This window comes from Crocuta crocuta, unplaced genomic scaffold, assembly GCF_008692635.1.
Source record: "Crocuta crocuta isolate KB4526 unplaced genomic scaffold, BGI_CrCroc_1.0 scaffold241, whole genome shotgun sequence".
NCBI classification, from domain to species: Eukaryota; Metazoa; Chordata; class Mammalia; order Carnivora; family Hyaenidae; genus Crocuta; species Crocuta crocuta.
In genome coordinates this window covers 3467647-3483731 of record NW_027527807.1, presented here as the reverse complement: position 1 = coordinate 3483731, position 16085 = coordinate 3467647, and the positions used below count along the sequence as shown (strand labels likewise).

The 16085-nt window shown below is 39.5% G+C and overlaps 1 protein-coding gene across 1 annotated transcript in view; it reads left to right on the top strand.

Moving 5' to 3' along the window:
* The window catches only part of SLC9A6 (solute carrier family 9 member A6), a gene marked incomplete at its 5' end in the record, with an annotated part of 49980 nt that overhangs the window by 1475 nt on the left and 32420 nt on the right, over nucleotides 1-16085 (top strand). Inside the window, 5 exons of the mRNA XM_077773998.1 lie at nucleotides 7692-7891; nucleotides 9763-9840; nucleotides 10113-10189; nucleotides 10939-10955; nucleotides 12025-12130. Of these exons, the coding sequence (XP_077630124.1) occupies nucleotides 7692-7891; nucleotides 9763-9840; nucleotides 10113-10189; nucleotides 10939-10955; nucleotides 12025-12130 (478 nt within the window). The remainder of the gene's footprint in view (nucleotides 1-7691; nucleotides 7892-9762; nucleotides 9841-10112; nucleotides 10190-10938; nucleotides 10956-12024; nucleotides 12131-16085) is intronic.

Below are 16085 nucleotides of genomic sequence, written 5' to 3'. Positions count from 1 at the left end.
GATGAAATAGAGCCCCACCTTCAAGGAGCTTTGCTATCTTGGGTAGACAGGTCATATAAAGAAAATAATGGCATCTTAAACTTAGTTAAATGCCCAGTGGGTATTATGGTGTTAAAATAAGGAACCGATCACAGAACTCTCTTTCCTCCATATGGAGAGAGAGTACGATGTAGTGGCTAAAGGTGCAAGGCTTTAGACCAGAGGTATGCTAATTTTTCTCTAAAGAGCCAGATAGTAATTATTGTTGACTTTGTGGGTCACAGAGGTCTCTGTGTCTCTGCTGCGTTTTCTTCTTTTCGTCTTTTTCTTTTTACAAACCATTTATAAACCTAAAGAATGTAAAAACGGTTTTTTAGCTCTTAGGCCATGCAAAACCAAACCAACCCCTGCTTTAGAGTCAGACCTGGGCCCCTGTACCAGTGTGCCATCTGTTTGTAGGCAAAGTCCCTTACCCTCTTGCCCTGTCATCCGTAAATTGGGAAACATGATAGTTGCATTATTGGGAGGGAGAAATGTTTTTAACTTAGTACCTGACCCCTAAGTAAATGCTCAATAAATGATACCCGTGATACTATTGTAAATTGCTCTTATAACTGCATTTTCTCAGGTTAGGCTCGGAACAGTTCTTTTAATTGCTCCGTCTTACAAGTTAAGAGGCAAACACAGTGTTTTCTTCTTCTTCTTCTTCCTCCTCCTCTGCTTCTTCTTCTTCTTCTTCTTTTTTAATATCAAACAAGGACTTAGAATTGCCCTGGAAATATTTGCTCCTTGGTAGTTGATACCTTTAACCTCCTCGAACTCTTGAGCTAAGTAGAAAAGTGGGATTACTGACTGCATTTCCTGATGTGTCTGAGATAGTGAAAGGTGATGGAATACCTCAGTGTTAGTTATCTTGTGAAGGAAAAACAGAGGTAGCCCTTGGTGGAATATAAAGTAGAAGGATATTATCTGGGAGTCAGTTCTGGGCTTGGTTTGCCACGACGTGGCATTCTTCAGCCTGTTCCATTTTCTCAGAATGGCAATGGGGGCTATAGATCAACAGCCTCCTGGCTAACTCCCAAGTCCAGTTTGAGAATAGATGGGATTGGGTCAAAGTCTTTTCAGTGCCGTGGACGTTGATGTTTTTAAATCCTAATTACTGTCTGCCATTTACCTTTTCTTATGACTCTTATACCACCATAGCTGGTATGTTAATATATTATTTTAAGACCTTTAATTTTCAGCTTGACTTCCAGAGGAATAGGCTCCTTGCTCTGGGGATATCCAGCCCTCTAAGATTCAGCCTACTGATGGGTTTTATTTCTGTGATGTCGGTTTAGCTACCTAAATCCTGGGAAAATGCTATTTAAAATAAACCTCTCCTTTATATGTTTGAGAATCAAGGGTAAAAAAAAAAAAAAGAAAGAAAAAATGCCAATACGGTCAGTTTCTAGATTGTAATACAGCCTAATTGCTACAGCTCCAAACACGGTGTGAAAGCGCCCAAGTGTTCTGTTCACTGGGCTAGCTTGCTTAAGAAGCTTAAAAGTGAGTCACCATTAGTAAAAATTGTCAGGGTAGTTAATTAAGTTTGAAAAGTGATCACTCACTGTAGTGTGCTTACACATTGTATAAAAAGCAAGGGACAGAGAAGAAATATTTGGCCTGAAACTTAGAGCATCCAGAGTCCTACACTTCACTGATGTGATTCATCAGTAAATATCAAGTGTCGTTGACGTATGAGATGTGATGGGAAGTACAGATATGAGTCATTAGCCCTGCCCACAAAGCAATTACGATCTAGTGCCTTAATAGGTAATGTTTATTGAGCATTATAATGTGCTCTACAAGTATCACTTCATTTAAAGTTCCTACCAACCCTGTGAGATGGGTACTATTATCTTTCCCATTTACAGGTAAGGAGATTGGGGCACAGAGAGGTTAAAGTGCTTAAAGTCACATAGTTTGTTAGTATTGAGCCAGGATTCAGACCCAGTCAGCCTGGCTCAGAAGCCCCATTCTTTTAGCCCGGAACCATATTGCCTTATATTGAAGAGATAAAGCTTAACTATAAAGATACACTGGTTTATCACTACATTTGAGAAAACAGGAGGTCCAGTGAGAGGTTATCTACCCTAAGGCCACAGACTAGAACTTGATAGAGCCAGAATTAATACATCTATCTGATTTTCAAGCGTGTGCTTTTTCTCATACATCATACACTGTGCTGTAGTAAATTTCATAAGAAAGATCAGATATGGAGAAAGATAATACTTACAGTCATAGGGGTTTTGCAGGTGCATTGTGAGAGAATGGAGACCTTAACCACTGAAGCAGTTAGTGGTGAGAGTGAGGAGATGATTAGAACAGTAGAGAGGCTTTGGAAATAGAAAAACCAGATTATAATGCCAGTTTTTATCACTTAATGCCAAATACTGTTGGGCAAGTCATTTATCCCCATTTTAGTGATGAGGAAACAGTGACTGAGAGATTTATAATAGTGTCTACTGCATAAGGTTATGAGGCTCAGATAATATATGCAGAAAGAATTAGGATGGAGAGTGATTGATTCAGGGTGCTAGGTGAAAGAATCCCCTTGGAAAAGAGGTTGATCTTCCCCAAAGCGGGGGTTAGGGGAAATAGGCTAATGTTGACATGGAGAGGCATGGGATTGAGGCAGCGTACATCAGGTGGCCTATAGCTTCTCTAAAAAATAGGCAGTGAAATTGAGGATCTGAGAAGGAGGGTAAAGGTTGGAAGAGCTACTAAAAAGAATGTGCTAGAAGACAAAAAAAATTAAGCACATGTAAACTGTCCAGANGGCAAAGGCCTTGCCTTTTTTTTTTTTTGTGAATGTCATGAAGTTGAGTTAACTTTTAAAACAAAATCTAACAGCATTCTTCAAGAAGGAGATAAATGTTATATACATACATACACAGGTACACAGATATGTGCATATAAGTCTATATGTACATAGGTACACTTGTTAATCTGTAGAAATTGTATCAGCGTTGGCCACACTTAATATCCCAGTGATATTCTCCCATATTTTTATTTTTTTATTTTTTATTTATTTCTAGGAGAGAGAGAGAGACAGCGTGAGCAGGGGAGGGTCAGAGAGAGAGGGAGACACAGACTCTGAAATGGCAGTCAGCACAGAGCCCGACGTGGGGCTCGAACCCACGAACCGCGAGATCATGACCCAAGCGAAAGTCGGACGCTTAACCGACTAAGCCACCCAGGCGCCCCTATTCTTCCATATTTTTGACTGTCAGAGGCTTCTAGTGTCGTAGCCTGGGAGAATGGGCTGAAATCCATTAGAAAACCAATTTCCATTGACCGTGAGACCTATACATGTGTTGTGGCCTCGGATGTTAGGGAGTTCTTTATCCCTGAGGGGAGTTCCAACACTGGAGGGTCAGGAATGTTTAGGAGGGGTGGGGCCTCTCTGTTCCATGAAAGATCTCTCTTTGTGGTTGTAGTCTTTGTTGCCTGTTAGTGGTGATTTTAAATTTCGTGATATCAATATTTTTTGTGCCTCTATGTAGGAGGCCAGAAGTTTCCGCCTTATCCCTTTAACAAAGCACCCTTTTGTGCACCTTCTCTTGACTGAGAATTGCTTTAACTCCTTGATTCTGATTTGACCTTTCACAGAACCCCCATTAACTTGAACTGTCAACTGTATTCAGAGAAATTCCAGTTTTTCAGATGTCTGCTGCTATAATAAAAGGAGCTTGATTTTTTCCAACCTAAGTAATTATGCTCCTTGCTGAAATTTTAACTGCCAAAGTGTGTGTTCGAAATTTGTCCAAGCACTGAGCCCTCCTCAGGGCCCCCAGCGACATTTCAGCATTGAGTCAGAGTGCTGTAAAAGCTTCCATTCCTTACAGACAGGCTTCAGGACTTGGGAAGACTTTGTTCTGCTGTTGTGATTATTTGTAGTAGCTTAGCTATGATTTTTGCCCCAAAACATAAGGGGATAACTTTTTCTGCACCTCTGAATTGGGAGGTCTTACGGGATAGTAGAGAAAAGAGCTCTTTCTGTATCATATAGGCAGGATGACTGTGGACCTACAGCGTTTTTTCATCCAGGCTATGTTTATCAAACCCAGTTGATACCCACCTATCACCTTTCCATTTTGGTTTTTAGAGGCTGGATATTTTCACAGTGTATCTTTCATTTTTAAACAATTTTTTTAAAGTTTATTTATTTATTTTGCAAGACAGAGAGAGTGAGCACGGGCAGGGGAGGAGCAGAGGGAGAGGGAGAAAGAAAGAATCCCAAGTGGGCTCTGCGCGGTCAGCACAGAGCCAGATGTGGGGCTCGAACTCCCAAGCCATGAGATCATGACCTGAGCCAAAATCCAGAGTCAGATGCTTAACTGACTGAGCCACCCAGGCGCCCCCATTTAAAAATGTTTTTAAATAAATGTATACTTCTTCACTCATTTCTTCTACCTTCCACCCCAGCCTCTGTCTCTGGCAACCACCAGTCTGTTCTCTGTATCCATGAGTTTTGTTTTCTTTTGGTTTGGTTTGGTTTCCACATAGAAGAGGTATCATATGGTGTTCGTCTTTCTCTGTATGATTTCACTCAGCATAATCCCTTCCGGGTCCATCCATATTGTTGTAAATGGCAAGATTTCATTCTCTTTCATGGCTGAGTAATATTCCAGTGTGTGTGTGTGTGTGTGTACCACACTTTCTTTCTCCATTCATCCATTAACGCACATTTAGGTTGATTCCATATCTCTGCTATTGTAGATGATGCTGCAATGAACATGGGGGGGTCCATATTATCTTTCTGAGTTAGTGCTTTTGTTTACCTCAGATAAATACCCAAAAGTAGAATTACTAGATCATATGGGAGTTTTATTTTTAATTTTTTGAGGAACCTCCATACTAGTTTTCATAGGGGCTGCACCAATTTACATTCCCACACGAGGGCTCCCTTTTCTTCATGTCCTTGCCAACACTGGTTATTTCTTGTCTTTTTGATCTTAGCCATTCTAACAGGTATGAGGTGATCTCATCATGGTTTTAATCTGCATTTCCCCATCTCCATGATGCTTAATGATGTTGAACATCTTTTTGTGTACCTGTTGGCTGTCTCTATGTCTTCTTTGGAAAAGTTTTCAGATCTTCTGGCCATTTTTTAATCAGATTTTTTTTTTTTTGCTATTGAGTTATTTGATTTCTTTATGTATTTTGGATATCAGTCCCTTATCAGGTATATGGCTTGCAAATATTTTCTCTTTCATTGATATTCAATCTGAAACTTTGTTAAAACCTTTTAAAAGGTTAAGGTCATCGTAGTGTGTAGTAGTTACTGCTGCTCGCTTTAAAAAAAACATGTGACTGTGAGTTCCCTCGGAGAATGCCTCCTCTCTGCTCCCTCCTCACTTCTTAGCTCCTTTCCCCTCCCCCCATTTTATCACTTCCCACTCTGGCCTGGCTTCTGCCCCTGCCACTCCCTTACCAAGGTCACCTATGAGCTCCTCATTACCAAACCCAGTGGATACCTCTTAACACCTGTCTTCCTTGACGTTGCTGCGGCGCTGACTGGTTTCCATCGCTTCCTCCTCTCCTCTTCCTACTCCTGTTGCTTTTCCTTCTTAGCCTCCTCCGTCAGCTGCCCCTCCTCTACCAGCTCCTTCATGTTGGCTATTAAATGTTGGGAAAAAACTCTGGGTGTATATCCATAGTCCTCTTCCCATTTTATTTGCTCCCCAGGTAATCCCAAAGGCACCTGACTTCAGCCGTCTCCACTTGACACCCTGTACTTCCTTGAACTTCAGATCCCACATACTCCACTGTGCATGTGTCACAGGTACATCAAACTCAACATTTCCAAACAGAACCATACGTTTCCCCCCCCTCTTTTGAATCTTTTCCCTTTCTCACAGAATGGCCCTGCTGCTACCTGTCTGGTCGCTCAGGCCAGCTTTCCCACCTAGTTGCCAAGTCACTTTGGCTTCCTCTTGGTCTACTCAGTCACTGAATTCTTCTAAAAGATAATGCCTTCTAAAAATCTTTTTCTGTCCCTTTCTCTGCTATCTTAGATTAAGCCCTAAACAATTAGTGCCTGAGTGACTTGCAGTGGCCTTCTGTCTGGCCTCTTTGAGCCTCCATAGTCTAGATCAACCATCTCTTTCTAAAATAGAAATCTAATGTCAAGCCCCTGTTTATTTATAACCCTTCTATGACTTCCTTTTGCTTTCAAGATGTGTAAACTCCCTTCCCCAACTTGCAAGGTCTTTTATGACTCAGCTCCTGCCGATCTTTCACACCTCAACTCTGCCACTTTATAACCCAGCCATACCGAGCTACATGTGATTCCCTGAATGGGCTGTGTTCTCTCACTCTTCCATGACTGGATGTGTACTACTGTACCTCCTACCTGGAAAACCTTTTATTTTGTTCCCTTGCTTAGGTGACACCTTTGGAAAGACTTTCCTGTTGTCCCCCTTCCTCAGGCTGGGTTAGGTACCTCTTTCCTGTTTTCTTGTATAACACCTTGTGCTTATTTGGTCTGTTTTTGCTAACTGGACTGAGGACTACTTGGTGGAGGGACCTTGTTTCCATCTCTGAACCCTGGGGACCTTCTCAGCATAGTACTCTGTTCATTTTTATTAAAAGGATGGCTGGCAAGTTTATGTGAAAGGCAACAGGGAGGTAAAATGTAAGTGATAGTGGTATGCTGTACATCTTGGAGTTAAGCAAAGATCCAGAAGTTTGAGTTCAGTCTGCGGTTGAGGTGTATCTATACAGTGGAGTATTATTTGCCCATAAAAAGGAATGAAGTTCTAATAAACAGATTAGTGATTGCCAGGGGCTGGGAGTTGAGGGGAGTGGAAATGACTGCTAATAGGTATGGAGTTTCTTTTTGGAGCAATGAAAATGTTTTGGAATTGGATGGTGGTGATCAGTATACAACTTTGTGAATATACTAAAAGCCACTGAATCCTATGGTTTAAAAGGGTAAACTTTATGGTATGTGAATTACATCTCAATAAAGTCATTATTAAATAGTTTGATCAATATAGGTTTTATTTGTGCATGAATATCAATATTATTATTCAAGAACAATTCTAGCAATATGTTGATGTCATCATGCCAGGCTGAGAACTTCTATTCCATGTTTTGATTTTAAAGCACATATTTTAAAATTAAAATCTGACCTTTTACTGGCAAGAACTCAGTCAACTACAGATATTATTGACGTTCCAATTTGTTAAATGTGTATGATTTGGCCAGCCCAGTACTGTAGGAATAACTTGAGAAATGTTGTGTGTTTAACAGTCCTATGAATTGATGGGTGGAGGGGGAGGCGGTAAACATTTCTAATGTGATCACACTGTCGGTTTGGGACACTTTAGAGCATATTCTGTGTATAGATAATTTGAAGGTATTTTTCATTTTGTTAACACTCCTGACTACTTACCTGTATCTTGATTTAGAAATGCAATGATATATGCTGTACCCTAGGGAATGTTTTTCCTTCTAGTCCCACTGGAGTATATGAATATTGGACTCAGATTTGTGAAGTTAGTAATGCTTTAAAATGTAACTGCATTCAGTCTAAAAATTGGTTCTGAAGCACAGGAGACTATCATAAGAGTCGTGCTGTTAATCCAAAGGTATGTGTGGGGTATTAAAGAAGTAGTCTTTGTCCTAAAGAAGAACTTATATGGTCCCTTTATTTTTTCCAGGTCTTTTGGTGGGCCTTGTGCTTCGATATGGCATTCATGTCCCAAGTGATGTAAATAATGTGACCCTGAGCTGTGAAGTGCAGTCAAGCCCAACTACCTTATTGGTAAATGTTAGTGGAAAATTTTATGAATATACACTTAAAGGAGAGATTAGTTCACATGAACTCAATAACGTACAAGATAATGAAATGCTTAGAAAGGTAAGTTCTCACTTAAAGGGAATATTTGGATTTTTTTTTAAATGTATAACTACAGCAGAATGATTCAGGAGAAAAATTAATAATGAATCTTTAATGATGTTTAAAATAATGAGTCTTTTAAAATGGAGAAAAATCTCAATTAACAAATGTAATGCTAAGGAAATGGACATCTGTACATTTCATTTTCTGATTGAGGCCAAGTACGATAATCCTTTTTGTTTCACTCCACGATGTTTACAATTGTAATAAATGGTGACCAGTATTGACTTAAGCAGAATTTATAAGCATTTCTTTCAATTTGCAGATGGTCTTTAGAGTTTTATAGTACATCAGCACATTGCGTTTGTTTGATGATACCTAAAATATGCCATTAATATTTCTTTGAATTTTTTCTTGTTTTGATTGTATTCTATACTGAGGACAATTTAATCTTTCTTTGATTCACAATCTGGCGCAACTTCAGGGTCCCCATTCTGAGTATCAGTTCTTGTACCAGGCTATGCATAAGGCTTTATGCAGGAGGCTGTGTTGCAGTCTTACTGGCTCCCAGACATTCCTGGAGCTGCCTTCTCCTGTCCCCATCATAGTCCCCCCTCCCATGAAGCTTCTAAGGGCCTCTTTGCGCATGTCTCTTTTTTTCCGCCCACCCTTGGCCATTTGCCTGCACTTTTATCTTCTGCATGGGCAGGACTTGGCTCTCATAGCTACTTGGTTGTGGTCATGGCCATCTTTAATGCTTTTTAAAATTGCATACGAACTTCATTTACTTTGCAGCAAGAGTTCTTTCGACCTATGGAAAATTTCAGTTCCTTAAAAGTTCTAGCACATGAAATTTTAGCATTGGTATGTGTGTAGCTGCTTTCTGTGCATGTCAGATCCTACTGTAGCCTCATGAATAGAAAGGAGTGTCTGTATTATAGGGAATAAGTATTAAAAGAAATAGACTGTCAGGGCTAGAAATCTTAGTCATATAGAATCTTTTTACTGTAATATTATGCTATATACTTTTAGAGATGTTCCCTGTGCAAGAAGTCTGTTCCTTCTTGCCAGCAATAATGCCATACAATCAAATTTTGGTACCAGTTTGGGGTCTCTTATTTAAAGCAAAGATATGTTCATATTTTTCCCATTTTTAAGATTTTTAAAAATTTATTTAAAAAAATTTTTTTAATGTTTATTTATTCTTGAGAGAGAGACAGATAGAGTGCAATCAGGGGAGGGGCAGAGAGAGACACACACACACACAGAATCCGAAGCAGGCTCTAGGCTCTGAGCTGTCAGCACAGCGACCGACGCGGGGCTTGAACTCAAGAGCCCTGAGATCATGACCTGAGCTGAAGTTGGACGCTTAACACACTGAGCCACCCAGGTGCCGTCCCCCATTTTGTAGATTTTTAATGTCATAGAATTTTTAAAAAATGTTTGTTTATTCTTGAGAGAGAGAGAGCTACAGAGCATGAGCTGGGCAGGGGCGGAGAGAGAGGGAGACATCGGAATCCGAGGCAGGCTTCAGGCTCTGAGCTGTCAGCATAGAACCCGATGTGGGACTCAAACCCATGAACCGTGAGACCATGACCTGAGCTGAAGTCGGACGCTCAACCTACTGAGCCACCTAGGCGCCCCTAATGTCATAGTGTTCTAACACGCTTTCCACAGATATGACCTAACAGATTGCTCCGACACTGTCTCCTTGTCGTTTGGTTGACAAATAGAACAACAGCTCTCCTACATGAAATATTTTGCAGTTACCATAGTAATATTCTTGCCTTTCAACAGATTAAAATTAAATCTTATTTCTTTTTGATAGTTTGATAATGTAATAACGAGGTCTCCTAAGGGAATTCATCTGAAAGAACTCTCTATTTTAACAGGTTACCTTTGATCCAGAAGTATTTTTCAACATATTGCTTCCTCCTATCATATTTTATGCAGGATACAGTCTGAAAAGAGTAAGTGCTTTTGTATTTCATATACTTTGAACAACCTTAAACTCCACAGGCTTTGTCATCTTTGTTGCTTCAGAAACAGGCAGTTCTTTCCAGGTTTCCCTCCCTTCTCTCCTTGCTGAAATTGATGCCTGTACAAAAATTCTTTCTCTTATTTCCTTTAATGAATAATGCATTTAATATTAGCAAAGCAGACTAGAATAGAAAGCCTTTTTCTTTTTCCAAATAATTGGTAAGTATTCTACCACACTATAACGTTTTTTTTTTTTTCCCAGAGGCATTTCTTCCGAAACCTCGGGTCTATCCTAGCATACGCTTTTCTTGGAACAGCGATTTCTTGTTTTGTAATTGGGTAAGTACTTGAAGGTGAAACTTTTATCCTTCAAATGGCGCTTTTTAAATAATGTGTATTCAGTTTATGCAGTATTGTGCTCCTGAGCGCGTCTAAGGACCTTTTTCTGTAAANTTTAGGCTTTAGGGCCTTGGCAGAGGTTTGTTCAGTTTTACTTTTTGCCCTCGTTCATTTAATCATCTACTTTAATTGTCATCCAGCACAATTAAAGGTAGGATCTTAAGCTTATCTCTGAATTCCTGTGTTAACTGATAACACAGGGCATTATATATAGGAAGTAGGAAAATATGTTCTCTGCTCTCTAGGAGATGATTTTATAAAGCTCAGAGGGCATTTTATTTTTTTAAATTCTTTTAATGTTTTACTTATTTCTGAGAGAGAGAGAGAGAGACTGCGTGAGCAGGGGAGGGTCAGAGAGAAAGGGAGACACAGAATGTGAAGCAGGCTCCAGGCTCTGAGCTAGCTGTCAGCACGGAGCCGGACGTGGGGCTCGAACCCACGAACCGTGAGATCATGACCTGAGCTGAAGTCAGACGCTTCACTGACTGAGCCACCCAGGTGCCCCTCAGAGGGCATTTCAGAGAGGCATTTGTACGGTTTGGCATTTTTAAAACGGAAAATCAAATTGCTCCCTTACAGACAATAAAGGCTACCACCGTACTGCTTAGAGCTGCTCCCATTATCAGTATGCACAGGATGGGTTTTGCAAGGAGCCAGTCGTCTCTATTTTCCGCGTCCTTTTGGCTTAGAAGCAAGGTCCTCGACTGTAATGTCTATGAGAAATCTGAGTCAATTGGACTAGCTACGTTACTTCAACCTTCCGGTTTTGTTTTGGTTACGAAATACTGCCTGAATGGCTCTAGCAAAACTGTTTTTCTGGTATTAAATTGGACAGTTACGCCTCTTCTGAGTTATATAGGCATTTGCCCCTGTAAGAATGGTGTTACTTTCTAATTGTTTACTTATTAGAAGGGTGAGCTGTAAATCCTCTTTGCAAAATTCTTCAGCAGTGCTTTTGCCCTCTTTTTCTCCTCCTCTCGGTAAGCTTTTGTATCCATACATTTCAGATAAAATGCTTTGCAGTAGAAACTGCATCTTTCAAAATGCAAGTTTCCTGTTTTATTGGTTGGCATTTGAAAGGGCTCTCCCATCTCTGGTTATAAGATTCTTTCATGTCTGCTTGGGTGTGTCTAGGGAGCGAGCTGTATGTGACTCAGCAATCAAAGTTATAATGCAACTTCATTCTCATCTGATTTTCTAAGAATTCTCATAGAATTGTTGCCCGGAAGAAGGATTTTTTTTTTCATCTTCTCAAGCTGTAGTAGTCTCATCATTGGCTTCTTATTAAATTAAATATAGAAACTATAATCCTGGTCATAAATTTTATCTCAACCAATACCAAACCTGTGCTTTCATTTCCTACTGTCTTTGCAAAGAAGAAAGGAAATTTGTAGGAAGAGATGCTTTTCATAATACCCTTCTTCATCAAAGATTAATGATTGTCTGGTCTGTAAGAAATTCTGCATATATTCTTTATGGAAAAGAAATCTACAGGACAAGAATATTAGCATCTGCATGACACATGTAGGTCAACTCAGTCCTCCAACTTAGTTTCAGCTGTTTGTAAGGTAAAGGAAATATTGCAGGTGCACAATTAGGGAAAAGAGAAGTATCGACAGAAACTTACCTCATCTTTAATATGGTAAGCTAATGTTTATGGGGATTGGATCCTAGGAGGAAGAGACGAATTTCTAAGTAACCATTATAGTCATGTACGGAGGGGACTGTTATGTTTGTAATAACTAAATATTCCTCTGACGCTTTCTACTTGCTAGTGACTGTCCTCGCCATATTCCACGAGCTTCAAGTGGATGTTGAACTCTATGCACTTCTTTTTGGGGAGAGTGTCCTCAATGATGCTGTTGCCATAGTGCTGTCTTCGTAAGTGTTCTTTTTTCTTATTATATCCTGTATAGTCAATGTTGGGTACTAGGAACCACAAGTTACTTATTGAATGAAGTGCATTATGAATGCAGATATTTGAAAGAATGAAGCTTTTTTTTTCCTCTTAAAGAAATGCATACTTACAGACAAGATGGAAAATTCGAGAAAGAACAAATGATATGTCCTCCTCACACCTAAAGACAGTTACTATAAAGATTCGAGGACATTGCCTTTTATTCTTGTTTTCTAGCCACTCTGTTTTTACACAGTTGTGATTATGGTGTGTGTATAATTTTTTATTCTTTTTTAACATTATAATACGAACATTTCTCTTTGAATTAAATTAAAATTTTGGAACAGATAATATATTTATGTGGTTCAAAAATCAAAACTGTACGGAGAGGTGACATAGAAACGTCATGGCCTTACTCTTGTTCTCATCCACCTGTCCCCCCAGCCCCTGATATGTAACCATTTTTACTGATTTCTTGTGTGTCTTCCTATGTCTTTATACAAATGCAAACGCACGCATGAATAAATGTTCTTACTTGACTCTTGTTCTTATTTTCAAAGCATGATAAATATATTCGATACTAGCTTTCTCTCATACAACTGTATCCTGGAGATCTTTCCATGTCCATACAGAGGGTTTTCTCAATCTGTGTACTGTACTATGAACTGTATAAAGTTTATTTAATCAGTCTCCTATTGCTGGAAACTTAAGAGTTTTCAATCCTTTGCTATCCCAAGCAGGGCTACAGTGATTAACCTTGAACTCACCTGTTTTATACATACAGTGGTATATTAGTAGGATAATTTTCCAGAAGCGAGATTAGCATGTTAAAGGGTAAATACATTTGTAATTTTGTTAGACCTTGCTAAATCGCCTGTCAAAGAGATTATGCCATTTTGCACTTCAACCACTGAATTATGGGAGCGCCTGCTTCCTCATAGCTTCACCAACAGAATATTTGTCAAACTTTTGTGTTTTTGCCAATTTGATGATTGAGCAATCCCTCGTAGTTCCATTTGGGTTCCTCTTATTTAACATAAGCATTGCAGAGACACTTGTTAATTTTTAGAAGGGTCAGTTAATGCTCTTTTTAAAGACAGTTACTGAAACGAGCAATATTTTAATCTACTTTCAGGAATTACTGTGTGTGTTATGAGAAGGTGTTTGCGGGTGAAGGAGTCTGAACCTCTGAGGAGCTCAGTCCTGCCCACCCGCTCCTGCTAAGCGACTCTCTAGCCCTCTGGACAGTTGCCTTTACTCCAGACCATCTAGTGGCTGGAGGCTGGGGGGTGGGGGTTGCTCAGTATCCTTCAGTGCATGGGATGGCATTCGCCACCTGACAGATAATTCTCTGGCCCCAAATAGCAATAGTGCCGGGACCGAGAGACCCTGGTGTTCTAACCAAGGTCACTTGTACATTGTCGCTAACCATTGAAACTAGTACCACCTCCTCTTTTGTATTCTATCTTGTGTCATTATTTATGATAATAAAATTAATATGGATTCGTAACCGAAATTTCAAAGTATTTAACTTAGAAAGGAGAAAAATTACTGAAATTTCAGCTCTCAGAAATAACCACTGTTTAAGTTTTCATCCAGACTTCTCCTTTAGGATAGTAACATATGTATAAATGTAGTAATAATTTTAAGCAAACAAAGGCATAGTATTAAACATATTCATCTGTAACTTGTTTTTCTCGTTCGGACATTTTACTATATTATTTCTATGATCCTATTGTATGGATACACCAGAAATTCACCTCTCCTGTCCCCTGTTGATTAATGTGTCGTGTTTTCTATTATTGTATTATTGTGAATGGCACTGCAGTGCACATATTTATGTGTAAATCTCTATGAATCATTATGAGTACTTCTGTAGGCTATTTTTTAGAGGTAGAATTTCTGGGTGGCCCAGTCAGTTAAGCGTCTGGCTCTTGGTTTCGGCTCAGGTCATGATCTCACGGTTTGTGAGTTCAAGCTCTGCATTGGGCTCTGTGCTGACAGTGTGAGCCTGCTTGGGATTCTCTCTCTCCCTCTCTATCTGCCCCTCCCCCCACCCCAGGATAAATAAATAAAGTTAAAAAAAATTTTTTTTAAAAGAAGTAGAATTTCTAGGCCAATGGATATGATCAATAAAACATTGAGAGACATAGTCCTATTTCCCTCTGAAAACAGATCTACTTGAAAGTTGCACAACATGTAAAAGGAGCCATAGGTATAGTAATACCCAGTTTCCAGGGATGTATCACAAGAAAATAGTCCAAAATTTGTAAAAAGTGCAAATATGCTCTTTCACATTTTTGTTTAGGAAAAATATTAGAAGCAACTTTTAAATATCTAACGGTGGGGAAATAGTTAAACAAATTGTTAAATCCATCTGGACCATTTTTGAAGTCTTAAAAACCATGGTTAGAGAGACTAATAATTTATGTCATTGTCAGATGAAGAAGCAGAATTAAAAACCATATATTCCCTATAATTACAACTAAATGTGAAATAGCACACATGTAACAGGAAGAGGGGAAAGAAATATAGAAGGCAAATAAGACAGCTCTGTCCAGGCAGTAGAATGAAGGAATGATTTTTCCCCCTAAATTGTATATTGTATTACTTTTGGGATTAAAAAAGGTATTTATAGGGGCACCTGGGTGGCTCAGTCAGTTGAGCGTCTGACTTCAGCTCACAGTCGATGGGTTTGAGCCCCATGTCAGGCTCTGTGCTGACAGCTCAGAGCCTGGAGCCTGCTTCAGATTCTGTGTATCTCTCTCTGCCCCTTCCCTGCTCACACTCTCTGTTTCTCTCTCTCTCTCTCTCTCTCTCAAAAATGAATAAGCATTAAATATTTAAAGTATTTATAAAAATATTGCTGCCTCAAGATAAAATATTTGTGGAAGAGATGAGTTACGATTTCAATTCGGAGGCCAGCATTAGATAAGAAAAAATAAGCCTTTTGTCTGTTCTCAGCCTACCATGGTCTCGTGTGTTCTTGTACATTTTAGTGATTAAAGAACAAAATAATGACTAGTGTGAGTCTTGAAGTTACATGAACGAATCCACGGAAAGCAGTCTTGGGAGGCATGGCATAGATATTTTGTTCCAGCCAGCATTTTGAAAACTGTCACCAGAGAGAAAGAAAGTTGTAGCAGCAAGAGCCTTTCTCTTCTCCGGNCTCCAGGTAGCTGCTACATTTTCCTGTTACTGTGTGGTCAAATCTCATTTGTGTTGGTGAGGCCTTTTATGTATCGGTAAGATAGCATGACATTAGAGGCCATTTCTTATTTATTAAAATAATATTTTTTTTAACCTAACTGGGGAGGTATGAAAAGAACTTGGTGTACATGGCATAGCAAGCCCATTTTGCAGCCTTGAACCTTAAAACATGGCAGTAACCACAGGGAGAATTCATTATTTTCCTAGGAACGTGTTTTTTCTCCTTCTTTTCTTTGACATGACTTATAAAATATCTTTGGGTCTAGACTTTTTATAAAAACACTGGGACCTCAATTAACTGAGACGAGAACTGACTGAGTAATGGCAGGGTACTCTCACCAGACACCTGCTGGCAACTGTGATTTTCTCAGCCATTTCTATTTCCTGGGGTGGCTCTTCTAAAAAGAAGCATTTTTAGACCAGGTTTGGACTGTAAGTTCAAGATGGAGAGTGTCTCCCATAATTGCCAGTCTTGGCCTGTTCCAGAGTGACTTTCTTTCAGAAGTTTGAGGTGGAGACCCAGCCCGCCAAGCTAAAAGTATTGTCAAGTGGATTTTAATTCTTTGGATGTACTTTCAGGCCCATTTGCCTGTAAAAGTCCATTTCAGTGAGTGAATGGATGTTAGGCATTGGGCCCATTCTGGTATTCTAAAAGTCGACAGGGAGAACAAAATGTGACCTGGTTGAGTATTGAGCAGTATTGTTTATATTCTTATCCCTCTTCTGAGA